The sequence below is a fragment of the Muscardinus avellanarius genome (genome assembly GCF_963383645.1).
Source record: "Muscardinus avellanarius genome assembly, chromosome: 5".
Lineage (NCBI taxonomy): Eukaryota > Metazoa > Chordata > Mammalia > Rodentia > Gliridae > Muscardinus > Muscardinus avellanarius.
The window spans coordinates 137,482,972-137,497,043 of record NC_137790.1 but is presented as its reverse complement, the minus strand read 5'-3'; the positions used below and the strand labels follow the sequence as shown (position 1 = coordinate 137,497,043).

Below are 14,072 nucleotides of genomic sequence, written 5' to 3'. Positions count from 1 at the left end.
ATATGTCTAATATGACACCTTATGAGTACACGTGCATGACAGTCTAATCACACCTTCCGGAAGCCTGGGTTCTCACTTAATGCTTTATTAAGGGTCAGAAATTTTACAAACTAAAAATTTCTCATTTTAGTGCAAAATTTTATTTTATCATATTTAAGGGGTCTGTGATAAATCCCCATTGGAGTCTTCTTGAGACATGCGCATTTGAGAGCCAGGCGTGGTGGCACACACCTGTAATTTCAGTGCTTGGGAGGCTAAGAGAGGAGGATCACAGATTCAAAGCCAGCGGTGACAACTTAGTGAGGTCCTCTTCAACTTAGTGGGACCCTGTTTCCAAATAAGAAATAAAATCAGACTGGGGGTTTAGCTAGAAGGTAGAATGCCTCTGGGTTAAATCCCCAGTGCCACAAAAAAAAAAAAAAAAGAAAAGAAAAGAAAAGAAAGAAAGAAAGAAGTGCATTTCATGTTCACCAGCAAATCTAAGTGCCTGGTCCCTCAAGGAAATTACCATTTAACTTGGTTTGTGATGAAAACCCACAAACAACTTAAAAGCACTTCAACCAACCACAATTGACATCAGTCAGTCTTTACATCAGTCTTAATTCAACAAAACAAAATAAAAAGTAATTACAACCTTGAAAAAATTACAAATGTGAATGATTACTAGATATAATACTATTAAGACACTGCGGTGTGTTAATGGTATTGTGGTTACATTTATGAAGAAACCCTTGCTGTGATACATGCTAAAATATTTGTGAAGGAAATGATGTGACGTCTGGGATATATTTCAAAATAATAGGGGGAAAGGAAGAAATGGGAGGAGTGAAAAGGCCAGATCGTTCACGAATCAAAAAAAATAATGAGTCTCAACATGAGCGAGGATTCCTCGAGAGCCTCCATGCGCAGCAGGAAGGAAGCGGAGAGACGAGGATGTCTTCTGCAGTGCCTGGAAACAGCTCACACGGCAGTGCACGTGGAGACATTTCAAAACAACAACAGAGTGAAAATCCTAAAGGCGTTCAGAGAGAACCAACAGCCACCTAACAAGAGCATGAGATGCTGGTATCAGACTTCTCACCAGCCGCAGGAGACACCACAAGGACATAAAGAGTTCAACCTACAATTCTATGCCTGCCCAACTATCAGTTTCTGTGATGCCTGAATAAATGCACATCCAGACATGCAAGGTCAGAGAATTTATCTGCTAGGAATTTTCCCCAAATAATTAAGAATGACTCAAGCAAAATGAGAGAGCGAATCGAGAAGGGGGAAGTACTAATATCTTGGAATGACATGGAAACTCCAGGATAATTGCACTAACGTGCACCTAAGGAATAATCCTCCCAGATTAGAAAAGACTGACATCTCCGAGAGAGTCTTCCAGAAAAGAAAGTCCTCAGAGTTAAAGCTGCAGTTTAGAGGTACATGTGTGTAAGGAGAAGATATTATAAAGGCAAAAAATGAAATTTGTAAAATGTCAATCAGAAACTCCAGGAAAATAATTTTTAAATGCACAAACTATAACGTGTCACGAATTTAGGTAATACGTGGAGCATAAGAAAAGCCCCGCTAACTGATCTTGGCGCTAGAACCTCTCCTTCCAGCCGGCAGGAGAGCGGGGTGGTGGTGGTGGTGGTGGTGGTGGTGGAGACATCAGTAACCTCGCTATTCGGGAGAAGCACAAATTCCAGGCCAGCTTTTGGGAATTTAGTGAGGCCCTGTCTCAAAAATAAAAGATGAAGATGGCTGGGGACATAGCTCAGGCGTAGAGCACCCTGGGCTCAGTGCCTGGTACTACACAAACAAACGGTAGACGACTAACACGACACCAACCCAACACAGCGGTAGACCCTCACTGCACAAAACAGACCGAGCCCTCAGTGTTCCGTACAGCGTAATGCCAACGTCGGACTTCAAAGCCTAGAGTCGTGCTGTGGTCCACCATGACTGTGGTGACGGACGGAATATAGGTACCAGGGATCCTAAGGACGCACAGTGGAAGGTACGGTTGAGAACACAAGCTGCAGCATGGGAGGAAGGGACGCAGCGCAGAGAGAGGGTAAAGGAGATCCTTACAAAGTGGAGCCGGAAGACACTGTCAAATCAGGACGAAGACAGAGACTTAAAGGTTAAAGTTTTAAAAAGAAATAATGTCTCCATTAGGAAAGGGCAGGGAGTTACAGTAAAGAGAGGCTAACTTGTCACTATTCCACGCCCAGCATCAATGAGATAATACCAGGAGTAAGCAGGGCAGAAGCATTTTATGTATAATTATAGTAGAAACCAAAAACGCTCATGTCTGTGTTCCCCGAGTATGGTACTGGCTTGTGGAGGGTTAGAAAGTAGTATGATCTTAGATATTCTCACTTATTCCCACCGTTATTTGGATAATAATTAATAATAATACCTTAAAGAAAAAGCTACCTGCCCTATGATCTTGTAAACAAACCTGTAGATCCCAAGTAGGAGCAGACCAGGACCACGAGGCAGCATGCTTTCCTGCGGCAGGTCCTCAGGGCATGCCCTCCAAGGGCACGGTGGGACCCCAGCCCCGGGCTTCCTGGGCACGAGTGAGCCGTTTGCCCCACCCTGAGTCCCCCCCCCCAAAGGGGTGACACACAACAGGTCTACTGATGATGGACTGGGACCTCGGAAGCATGAGCAGAGACACGCCTTTCCTCCTTGTAAGTCAGTGAATGCGGCACTTTGTTACAGTGACAGAAGGCTGACCAACGGGACTAAGAAGAAGTCAGTTTTACAATTTCTAGAACTTGTTCTTTCAAATGGGACTCTCTCTCCTTTTTTTCACTGTGGATCTTAGCTAGAATTCATTATCTGAAAACGCTTAGTGGCGTGATCCCGACCCCCCCCCATTGACACTAGCCGTGTAATAGTATGCAATAATGCTTTCTTAGGAAAAAAGCCGGGCGTGATGGCACACGCCTGGAACCCCAGTTCTTGGGAGGTGGAGACGATCAAGAACTTTTGGCGTGAATCTCTTAAGGTTTCACTGGTCCCAGATAACCAGAAGCTGAAAACTCCAAAAGTGAACTCTTCTCTTGCTGGGCCTCGTGGTGCACGCCCGTAACTCCAGTACTTGGGCAGCTGAGACAGGAGGATCACAGGTTCAAGGCCAGCCTAGGCAACTGACTGAGACTCTTGGCAGCCGAGACCCTGTTTCCAAACAATAAAATAAAATAGGGCCAGTGGTGTAGCTTGTAGGTAGAAGGTTGCCGGGATAAACCCCCATCATCCCTCACCCCCACACATAATTATACTAATAAAAATAAAATATCTTTGACGTCTGGTCCAAAGCCCTCTTTTACTAATAGTCAGTACACATGATTCCTCCTAACATTTCTTAATATCATTCTTCCTATCACAAAAACTGGGTGCTCCATCTTGATATGAGCCAAAGAGATTTCAGAGGCCAGGTAAGTTTTGAAGGAACTCAAAACACAGGGCAAGTAATTCTTTGATTTTTGCCTTGCTCAATCCAACTGTTCAATGGAGAGCAATTCAGATTTCAAAACATGAGACACCTAACTTGTTCTTTTGTGATAATTAAGTAGGGGAAGTGAGGATGAGGACATCACTTATAAAATTTAAAACATTTCCATTTAACCTTCATGTTTCACTAAAACAAACAAAAACCGAAAACCCTCACAAATAAATCATCTCCTCTTGGCTACAAGTGGAATTTGGCAGGTGCGGAACCAAAACACCCTGCTACTACAGAGAGCGTTTGCTTTTTTATATCATTTTAGTTACTAGACAGGATACAAAATGTCAGAAATGAAACCTATTAGGGAAATTGAAAGTGTCCAAAACACACATCCACGTATCTGCTGCATTACAAGCTGTCTTGAATGAAAACAGACGTGAAGAAAATGGTTTTGTTTTCTGTCTGGACTCTGGTGTTTCCAGGCTGTTCAAATGCCAGGACTAAGCCAGGAGGAAGTTAACTGAGGATGAATGCACCGACAATTTTTCTTAGGCTCTTAGAACCCCAGAGTTATCAGACAACAGAAAGATTGGCAAGTGTGGGCCAGTGTGACCCTGTGTGTGGACGTGGGCTCAAACACACGAAAAGTGGTGTAAACCAGTCACATAACGCAAGCAAAGCAGAGTTGGCTGTCCGCAAAGTTCCAAGGCTGATTCTGAATTTGCCAAATACTTAGGCTTTGTCGAGTTTTAGCTCTGGTCTTAAGTCAAAGTAGAGTGAATATTGTGACTTAAGTACCGTTTAACAATAAAATTCCCACTTGGAAAAAAATGTCCGGCTGGATGTGGTGGCGCATGCCTGTAATCCCAGGGTTTGAGAGGCTGAGACGGGGATCGCAGGTTGGAGGTTAGCGTCAGCCATTTATTGGGATCCTTAGCAACTTAGCAAGACCCTCTCTTATTCATAAATACATTTTTAAAAAGGGCTGAAGATGGAGCTTGGAGGTAGAATGCCCCTGGCTTCAATCCCAGGACCAAACAAACAAACAAAAAAAAACAAGTTTCTCATATAATTCCAGAGTTTTTTGGAAAAGACAATTTCATGTGTTCTTTTGGAGTACGTGTCACCTCTCATGGGGGAGACACCCTTTGACACTCACTGAATGTACAGAAACATCAAGTCCTCAATAAACGTTACATGTTACATTATGAATATAGCTGGATCAAAAATTCAAACACACTATTGGTAATTTAAAAAAATTAAATCAAACAAGCCATAAAGAATTAGAAAAATCGCCTAGTACTTATCAAATCTCTGGCCGAGAAATAATTTAAAAATTTAAAAACTGTCAATGACCACAAAAGAAAAGATCGGTTGGGCTGCCTAAACAACAGCTGTGCAGCCTAGAAGAAAATTAAAAAGCAAAATGTGAGGGAAAAAAATTTAACATTTATGACAAAATATCTGCAATATTTCTATGCTTGGACTATGAAGAAAACCTGAAAATCAGGGTAAAGATAACAAAGAGCAAATTCACAGAAGGAAGAAATAAGATTTTAAGAGATGTTTGAAGTATTTAATCTTACTAGTCAAACAGAATAAAGCCATGGTGGAATGCTGTTCAACCTATTAACTGGCAAAGAAGACAGTGGGCAGTGTTCACTCACCGCGGGTGAGGCCGTGGTAAGGTGTGCTGGATGTGTTAAGAGTTATTTAGAAAGCAGAGTGTCAGTAAATACACTCGGTGGCAAAGTGTTAAGGAAAGAGGCACCACCATGCATTATTTGTGGGGAAACTGGTTAATATATCCTCGTGAAGTACAATTTGGCAATATCTATCAAAACACTATCTTTGACTTCAGTAAAAAGATTAATGATACGGTGAGCTATATTCTTCCAAATTCCTGAGTGAGATTAGATTAAGTTCATTTCTCCACACTACCTACAGAGATGCTGTCCATACAATTATTTATAATAACAACATACCAGAAATACTCTAAAAGTCCTGTAATAGAAGAATGGTGAATCAAATTGTAACATCCCATACAATAAAATATTAGCTTCCGATAATGCCATTTATAGAGAATTTCGAATAAATCATGCGAAAATTTAGAATAGATCATTTATAGACAATTTAGAATAGATCATAGCATCAAGGACAAATGGAAGCGAGGGTAGGATTTTACTAATAAAAAGTATTTACTGCCGGGTATGGTGGTGCACGCCTGTGCGTGATCTATTCTAGACGTCAAAAGCTCGTACACAATATCAACTTGGGATATAATATGGATACTCTAGAGAGATCACAGGGTTAGCTATATCATGCTTAATACACATTTCAATACGGGACTTTAATGCAGGAGACGTTCTCCGGGGACAAGGGCGCGGTCACATCAAGGCAGGCGCTCGCTCTGAGGTTCCTCTTATACAGAGGTGGAGTCCTGATGACTCAGGGCTTCGGGATACAAGAAGAAATGGAAGGGAACTGAGGGGGAAAGGCCCTGCGCAAACACTAAGTACTTGAAACGCTGCCCACGGTGAGCGAGGCCTCTCTCCATCTTGTAACCTGTGTGAACACCACCTTTTATATTTTGCCGAATCTCCCCTCTTGCCAGCGACTCTCCCAGTTCTAAATAGAGAAGAAAATAAAGAAAGCGCCAGGGAGCTAGGTTCGCCATGATTCACACACAGGTAGAACTCACTGTGGGCCGCCAGCAGCAGCTGTTCACTCCTGACACATCTTTTGCCCCAGGGCTGGGTTGGTTTGGGTTGGCAAATGCGATTGGCAAATTCAAGAGATGTACAGATTATAACTGATTTACAAGACCTGAGTCCAATTTCCAAAAAAAAAAAAAAAAAGCATGTGGCTGTTTGTTTGGGATGGGATAACAAGGTACAGGGGACGCTTTCAAATCTCCATCAACTAGTACCAAGGGTTTTGGGGGGGCAGGGGTCTGGGGATGGAATCCAGGGCATTTGGCCTCTGAGCTGCACCCCCGGCCCTATTTTTTATTCTTTATTTTGAAACAGGGTCTCCTTGAGTTGCAGAGGGCCTCACTAAGTAGCTGAGGCTGACTGAGAACTGCGATTCTCCAGTCTCAGCCTCCCAAATGCCGGGATTACAAGCGTGCCCACCACGCCCGGCTATCAAGAGTTTAGAATACCTGGCATCATGGGATACCACAAATGTGTAAGAAAACACGTGGCAAATGGAAACAGTACAAAACTCAAGATGTGAAATAAAAACTGCTCTGGTGTTCAACTTACACATCTGCGGGAAGATAAGTTACTTAAACACTGATTGGTTGACTCATGTGTTTACTATTCGTGAGCTGGTGCCCTCAGTAAGACTGAGACTACAGAAGGTAGAGATAGCTGTAGAGGACTGGGAATTTTGGACAGTACTGACAGCAGAGGAGCAAAGTGTAGCCCTATCTGATGCGACCTGGAAGGGTTATGGAAGGCTTCTTGGGTTAGTTCATGTTAAGGTCAGGCCTGAATCTGAATCCTAAATACAAGGTAGGGGCGGGTCTAAAGGGATCAGGAGGAGTAACCGTACATGCAAAGGCCCACAATTCAGTTCTGCAGATTCTAGAGCGAGCGTGATGAGATTATATTGTTGATAATTATGAAGGTTTCCATTTAGACCAGACACCGCGGAAGCATAGCACCAAGGAAAAATGGGGAACAATCGAAAGTGAGGGCACAATTTTACGAATTAAAAATATCTGCTGGGCGTGGTGGCGCATGCCTGTAATCCCCGCGCTTGGGAGGTGGAGACAGGAGGATCGTACAGGTTCAAAGCCAGCCGCGCGCGCTGGCTTAGGAGACCCTGTTTCCAAATAAAAATGTAAAAATAGGTCTGGGAGTGTAGCCCGGAGGTAGAAGGGTTCCATCCCCAGTACCACCAATATATATATATATATTTACTGCCAGGCGTGGCGGCGCATGCTTGTCATCCCAGCATTCTGGAGGCTGAGACAGGAGGATCACAGTTCGCGGCCTGCCTCAGCTACTTAGTGAGGCCCTCCGCAACTTAGTGAGACCCTGTTTCAAGATGAAGAACAAAAAATAGGGCAGGGGGTGTAGCTTAGAGGTCAAATGCCCCTGGGTTCCATCCCCAGACCCGCAAAAAAAAAAAAAAAAAAAAAAAGACAACATCAGGCAGTTCTATAGGCACTTAGAATATATCAGTGAACACAGCAAACAAAAATTCCTAGGAGCCAGGCGTGGTGGTGCACGCTTGTAATCCCAGCATTTGGGAGGCTGAGACAGGAGGATCTCGATTTGAGGACAGCATTACCTACTACTTAGTGAGGCCCTCCACAACTCAGTGAGACTCTGTTTCCAAATAAAGAATAAAAAATAAGGTTGGGGCTGTAGCTCGGAGGTAGAGAGCCCCTGGCAGTGACCCTGTTGAGGCAGCGAGGGATGAGCCCTGGTTAGAAGAGATGCGTCTTTTGGCAGCACCCTGCCAGCGCCCGCTCACAGTGCGGACTGTGCTCATGTCTCAGCAACTCTGCACTCATTGGCTGGACCTTGGTAGCTTGAATTCCGCTGAGGCAGGAATATTTACACCAAGGGAAATGGCAAATGCCACAAACCCAGGCGGTGGGCGGGTGGCGCTGTAGGCAGAAGATGCTCCCTCCAAGATCCGGACTAGCAGGAGAAGCTGGCTGCACCTCAGACATGCCCCAGGGGAAGGTCAAGGAAACAGGTCCGTGAGCTGCTTCTGTGTGACTCACCAAGCAGACAGACCAGTGGCCCGCAGCAAAGACAGCAGGGGCCTAAAATAATTTTCAGCAGGTGGGAACTGGGGCTGGCCTCACATGGGAAAATAAATAAAGCAACGGCCATGCAAATGTGAGCAGAGCCAGCCCAGGCAGACCCCGGGGCAGACCCGCAGGCACCTGGCTGCTATCTCTCAGATGCTTTCCTCTGGACGCGTGGGGAAAGAAACAGCTGACCCAGACAGAAGGGAGGTGAAGGTCAGTGCCCTGGTCTCTGCAGAAAAACGCTGTAAGAGGGCATGAGGGCTGGAAGCCACGGGGAAGTCTGGGTCATGGATAGAGCGCGTGGCGAGCAGGAATCTAAGGTTAAGGAAAACGGCAGAGGACAGAGAATGCGACATTGAGTTCTACTAGGAGTGCCTGGGGGTCCCTCGTAATTTAGTCTGATTTGGGGGTTAAAGTCATGCTATCTTTCCTAATCAAAAGACCTCCACGTGCGTACATCCCTGTAGGCCGCCGGCCGCCGGGGGATGTACCGGAGCCTCCCGTGGCCCTGCTCGGCCACAGCCACTCTTCTGGTTGTCACAGATAAGCAGGAACTTGGAATGGTCTGCGCTTGGGAAAGCAGGAGGGAATTCTTTCCTATTTGTATTCTAGGGCACTTAGAAACTTGGACTTGATTTTGTGGGATGGTTTTACTTAAGAGAGAAAAAGATCAAGCGCTCACGAGGTTAAGTTTCAGGAAAGCTGTCCTGGATCCAAGATAGAGGCGGGGCACGAAAGGAAAACAGAAGTCGCCTGAGTTAGAGGAGCCGGCCCTGGACTTTCCTCTCTACACTCAGGACCAACTCAGACCCCGCTCGGCCTGTGCGGACGCAGGTGGGTCCTTGTATCTTTTCTCGCTCTGATTGAGAGGTGATGCTTTTTAAAGCCCAAAGGGTTCGTATGTTTACCTATACAGCAGGAGGCTTGATGCATAAAGTTTAAACATTTGCATGTGCAAAAGGAGATATTTAAAAATAGCTGTATGCTTTAACCTTAAAATGAAAATCTGAATACAACTAGAAGAAAATGTTTTTTAATACCATCACTTGCTTATAGAATTTTGTTAAGGATAAAACAGGTTTTTCTGTACCACTTTCTTCTGCTCCTTTTTACAAACACTCTATTTTACTCTTATAATGATCATAAAAACATTTAAATGCCTTTCTATATGGCTTCCAGAAGGACCATTTCTGCAAATAATCTGAATTTGCATTCTTATTTACTCACATTTTAACAAGAACAATTATTATTTTAAAACATCCTTCCCTAATAGCTTAAATTATTAGGGCATTTTATTCTTTATCAGCAGCTCCAAGATTTCTGTGATGAAAAGGAAGGAAAGAATAAAGTTCATATCATGTTAATGATTAATGCATAAAAATATAAAGACCACAGTAACCTTCCATATGGGAACATTCATGTGTCCTAGTCACAAAAACAGTCATTTGCAGTTGCTGGGCTTGCTCTGCAATTCCCCCACGTGGCGTCTTTCCAGGACACACGTTCAAACAGGGCCAGCACGTTGAAGACTATTGTTCTGGGAGTGTACAACTGCTCTGAAAAGGTTTTTTTTTTTTTTTTTTGGTGGTACTGGGGTTCCTGGAAGCCCTTCTACCTCCGGGCTACACTCCCAGACCTATTTTTACATTTTTTTTTAATTTGGAAACAGGATCTCCTAAGCCAGCGCGCGCGGCTGGCTTCGAACCTGCGCGATCCTCCTGTCTCTGCCTCCCAAGCACGGGGATTACAAGTGTGCGCCACCACGCCCGGCTTCTGAAAACGTTTTCATTATTAATTCTATAATATCACTTGAAATTCTTCAAAGGAAAAAAATAAGGAAGATAGAAAGCTATAAAAAAAAGCAAACTAAAGCTCAGCACTACAGGGAAAAGAATGGAAGTCATAATAATATAGATCTGAAAACTTGTGAATTACTGGCAGGCTGCTCCCGCTCCTAGAAGGCACTATCAGCCAACGCGGCTGCCAGGCAGTGTTGAAACCCGAGATTCCCGGCGTGCCCTCTGCTCGCTCCGGAGTAACGGCTTTCTGCCTGCTGGCAAATCCTTCAGTTTGACAAATATTTACTGAGCAGCTACTGCGTGTGCCAGGCATGCTAATCGTCTTTAATGACAAACAATCACAAATCAAACAGTCATACTTTGGGGGAACTCAAGAGCCTCAAGGGACCAGGTCGTCCGGGAAACATCTTCCCCTAGGGTGGGGCCGGTCCTCTGGGAGGGAGCGCTGGATCAGAAAAGGCTCCAGGGATGTGGCATTCAATAGAGCTGAGTGGGTCTCGGCTCTTCAAAGGAAAGGGCTTGGAAGCAGCGTTGGGTGAGGAGCTAGACTGGGCAGTGGCGTGGACGTGTGCTGTGGCATGCCAAGCAGGCGCTGGCAGATGAGCGCATGACTCTACACTGCGAGGCACAGAGGGAGGGGCAGAGCCGGCCGGCACCGCCCTGTGGAGGGGCTTCGGGCAGCATGCCAAGGAGCCTGGATCCTGTGTTGGAGGGGAGTGGCAGATTGGCAGCGTAGAGACAGAACACTCTGCTGGCAATAAGAAAAATAAGGAATAAGGGAGCCCTGGGGCCAGGTCAGAAGCCGAGGGTCAAGGGTACCCGTGTGCCTGCCAGACGCAGACTGGGCAGGCGTGGCTGGCCCAAGACCTATGGGGAAGCAACACCAGCGTTTAGGGACTGAGTGGAGAGCGGGGATGAAAGAGAGAGAGCAAGGATGGCCCAGGCCGACAGCTTAGAGGACGACGGGGCTGACGGTGCCCCAAGGACCCTGTTTTAAAATAAAAAATAAGGCTGGAGTGTAGCTCAGAGGTAGAATGCCCGGGGTTCAAGTCCTCACACCATACCCACACACATACACACAAAAACTGTGTGTACATCAAAGTCTTCAATTCTACATAAAATTTAAAGATTAAGAAAAACCCCAGGTATGTTTGTCATCCCTGTATTAATCCCAGCTCCTGTGCATAGACTTATAAAACATGGACGGGCAACTCATCTTGGGGAGATACTCCACGGGGCTCCAGCTGGAGCTCTGCAGAGTGGCACCCTCAGACTCGGATGTTACAGCAACAATCTGTTCTCTAGGGAAAGGACGAAGCACGTGCTGGGCAAAAGCAGCTTTCCCATAAGTAATATCAACCTTCTTTCATTTTTAACACATTGCTGGGGATGGAAGCCAGGGTCTCGGGCTCGCCGGGTACGCGCTTGCCCTGCGCTCCATCCCCACCCACTTGAATCCACATTCAGATCCGTGTCTTGTGTCCGTGTGTCGTCTAGCGTGGCGCCATGGCTTCGGAGCAGAACCAGTCTGCAGATTACTATTATGAGGACGTGAACCTGAACGGCACACACGATTACAGCCAGTACGAGGTCATCTGTATCAAAGAGGAGGTCCGGAGGTTTGCCCGGGTCTTCCTCCCTGCCTTCTTCGCGGTGGCCTTCGTCCTCGGAACCGCAGGCAACTCTGTCGTCGTGGCGATTTATGCCTATTACAAGAAGCAGAGGACCAAGACGGACGTGTACATCCTGAACTTGGCCGTGGCGGACTTGCTCCTCCTGTTCACTCTGCCTTTCTGGGCGGTGAATGCCATCCACGGCTGGGTTTTAGGGACGGTCATGTGCAAAGTGGCGTCGGCCCTGTACACGCTCAACTTTGTCTCGGGCATGCAGTTCCTGGCTTGCATCAGCGTAGACAGATACCGGGCAGTGACTCGGGCCCCCGGGCGCTCGGGAGCGGGGACACCTTGCTGGGTCATCTGCGCCTGCGTCTGGGCGGCCGCCATTCTCCTGAGCATCCCCCAGCTGGTTTTCTATACAGTGAACAATGCTCGGTGCCTCCCCGTCTTTCCCCACCACCTAGGGACCGCCATGAAAGCGTCGATCGAGATGCTGGAGATCTGCCTGGGCTTCCTCTTGCCCTTCCTCGTCATAGGGGTATGTTCCTCCATCACAGCTCGGACGCTTGCCAGGATGCCCGACGTGAAGAGGGCTCGACCCCTCGGGGTGCTGCTCACGGTTGTTGTCGCGTTCGTTGTCACTCAGCTGCCTTACAACGTCGTCAAGTTCTGCCAGGCCATAGACACCATCTACGGCCTCGTCACCGACTGCGGCCTGAGCCAGCGCCTGGACGTGGCCATGCAGGTCACAGAGAGCCTCGCGCTCTCCCACAGCTGCCTCAACCCCGTCCTCTACGTGTTCCTGGGCGCCTCTTTCAAAAACTACGTCATGAAAGTGGCCAAGAAATACGGGTCCTGGAGAAGACAGAGACAGGACGTGGAGGAGATTCCCTTCGATTCTGAGGGTCCCACGGAGCCAACCAGCTCCTTTACCATTTGAGGGTATAACTGCTCTCCCTTCTGGTCGGACACGCGGGAATGATGCTCCTCCCTCGGATAACACATCTGCATTATTCCAAAACTCCAATCTCAAGCACCAGTCGGCAACTTAGAACAAAGCAGGGGCTTGGAGGGAAAGAGAAGCAGGCCAAGAAGAGGGGCAAATAATCAAAGTACAGCACGTGACCAGTCAGACGAATGGTGCAGGGAAGTAGGAATGAGAGGAGTAACCAGTGAGGGCACCGTGGCGTAGAGGGAGGTCCTCGGGGTGATGGGACATGCTAGATACTGATTGCTACTGTCTTGGTTGTGCAAATCTACATGTGACACAGACACAGAGTTCTACACGGTGATGGAATAGCGCTAGATTCTGATTACTGTCTTGGTTGTGCAAATGTACATGTAACACAGACACAGAATTCTATACATAGGCTGTAATAATTTCAACTTTATGATTTTGATATACTATGATTATATAAAATAAACCATTGGGTTCATTCATGGGTGAAGGGTATGCAGAATCACTCTATACTATCTTTGTAATTTCCTGTAGATTTCTAATAATTTTCAAGATTAAAAAATCTAAAAGAAATTGATAGTGGCTTATGTCCAGGGGCATTTAATATCAGAACAATTTCCCTGAATACTTTTTGTAACTGAATAGCTGTGTAAAAATTTAACTATGCCAGGCGTATAGTTAAATTTTTATTTAACTATAAATAAATACAGGTGTATTCCTGTAATTCCAGTACTTGCGAGGCTGAGACAGGAGGATCACAGGTTTGAGACCAGACTCAGCAACTTAGCAAAGACTCTAAGCATCCTGGTGAGACCTTTTCTCAAAACAAAAAGTAATAAGGGCTGGAGATGTAGCTTAGAGATAGAATGTCCTGGCTTCAACCCCTAGTGCCACACACATACACACGCACCTGCACATATACACAAAAAATCCATAACAAACTTTAATCTTGTTTTTCTGTTTCTTAACTCATAATTTTATAAAATTCTGGAAAAAAATAACAACTTACAAGCAAAAGAAGCAACCACCCAAACTCTTAAGATTTCTGGCATTTCCATCCGTTCTTGGTAATTTCCTAAGCACATAATTTATTTGTAGAATGTCACTGTCTTTAGTATTTACTGGTTATCCTAGTAAATGTTGAACTTTTCATGTATATTTGAGAAGGAATTCTCCAATGGCTAAGTATCCTGGTTCCAAGTCTACAGCCTTCCTAACCATTTGATCTGAGTCCATGACTGAGAGCTGAGTGACATACTACCTATGGATAATTTTTAATTTTCCATTTAAACACATATGTTAAGCAATAAAATATGGAATATAATAAATTATTAATAGTATTATCTGGGAGGGCTGTTGGGTATTGAACTCAGGGCCTTGTGCATGCTAAGCAAATGCTCTCCTCCTGAGGTACACCCCCAGCCCCCACAATAACTTAGTTGTGTTTTTGTGTGTGTGTGTGTGTGTGTGTGTGTGT

The 14,072-nt window shown here is 45.6% G+C and overlaps 2 protein-coding genes across 2 annotated transcripts in view; one reads left to right on the top strand and one right to left on the bottom strand.

Annotated features, from left to right (window-relative positions):
- Positions 1–14,072, bottom strand: part of ACAD11 (acyl-CoA dehydrogenase family member 11) — a gene marked incomplete at both ends in the record, with an annotated part of 65,745 nt that overhangs the window by 15,001 nt on the left and 36,672 nt on the right. The gene's annotated exons all lie outside the window — the stretch shown is intronic.
- Positions 11,528–12,577, top strand: ACKR4 (atypical chemokine receptor 4; the record flags this gene model as incomplete). The annotated part of the gene is made up of 1 exon (XM_080696815.1): positions 11,528–12,577. The coding sequence occupies one exon, from the start codon at positions 11,528–11,530 to the stop codon at positions 12,575–12,577; it is 1,050 nt and encodes a 349-aa protein (XP_080552941.1).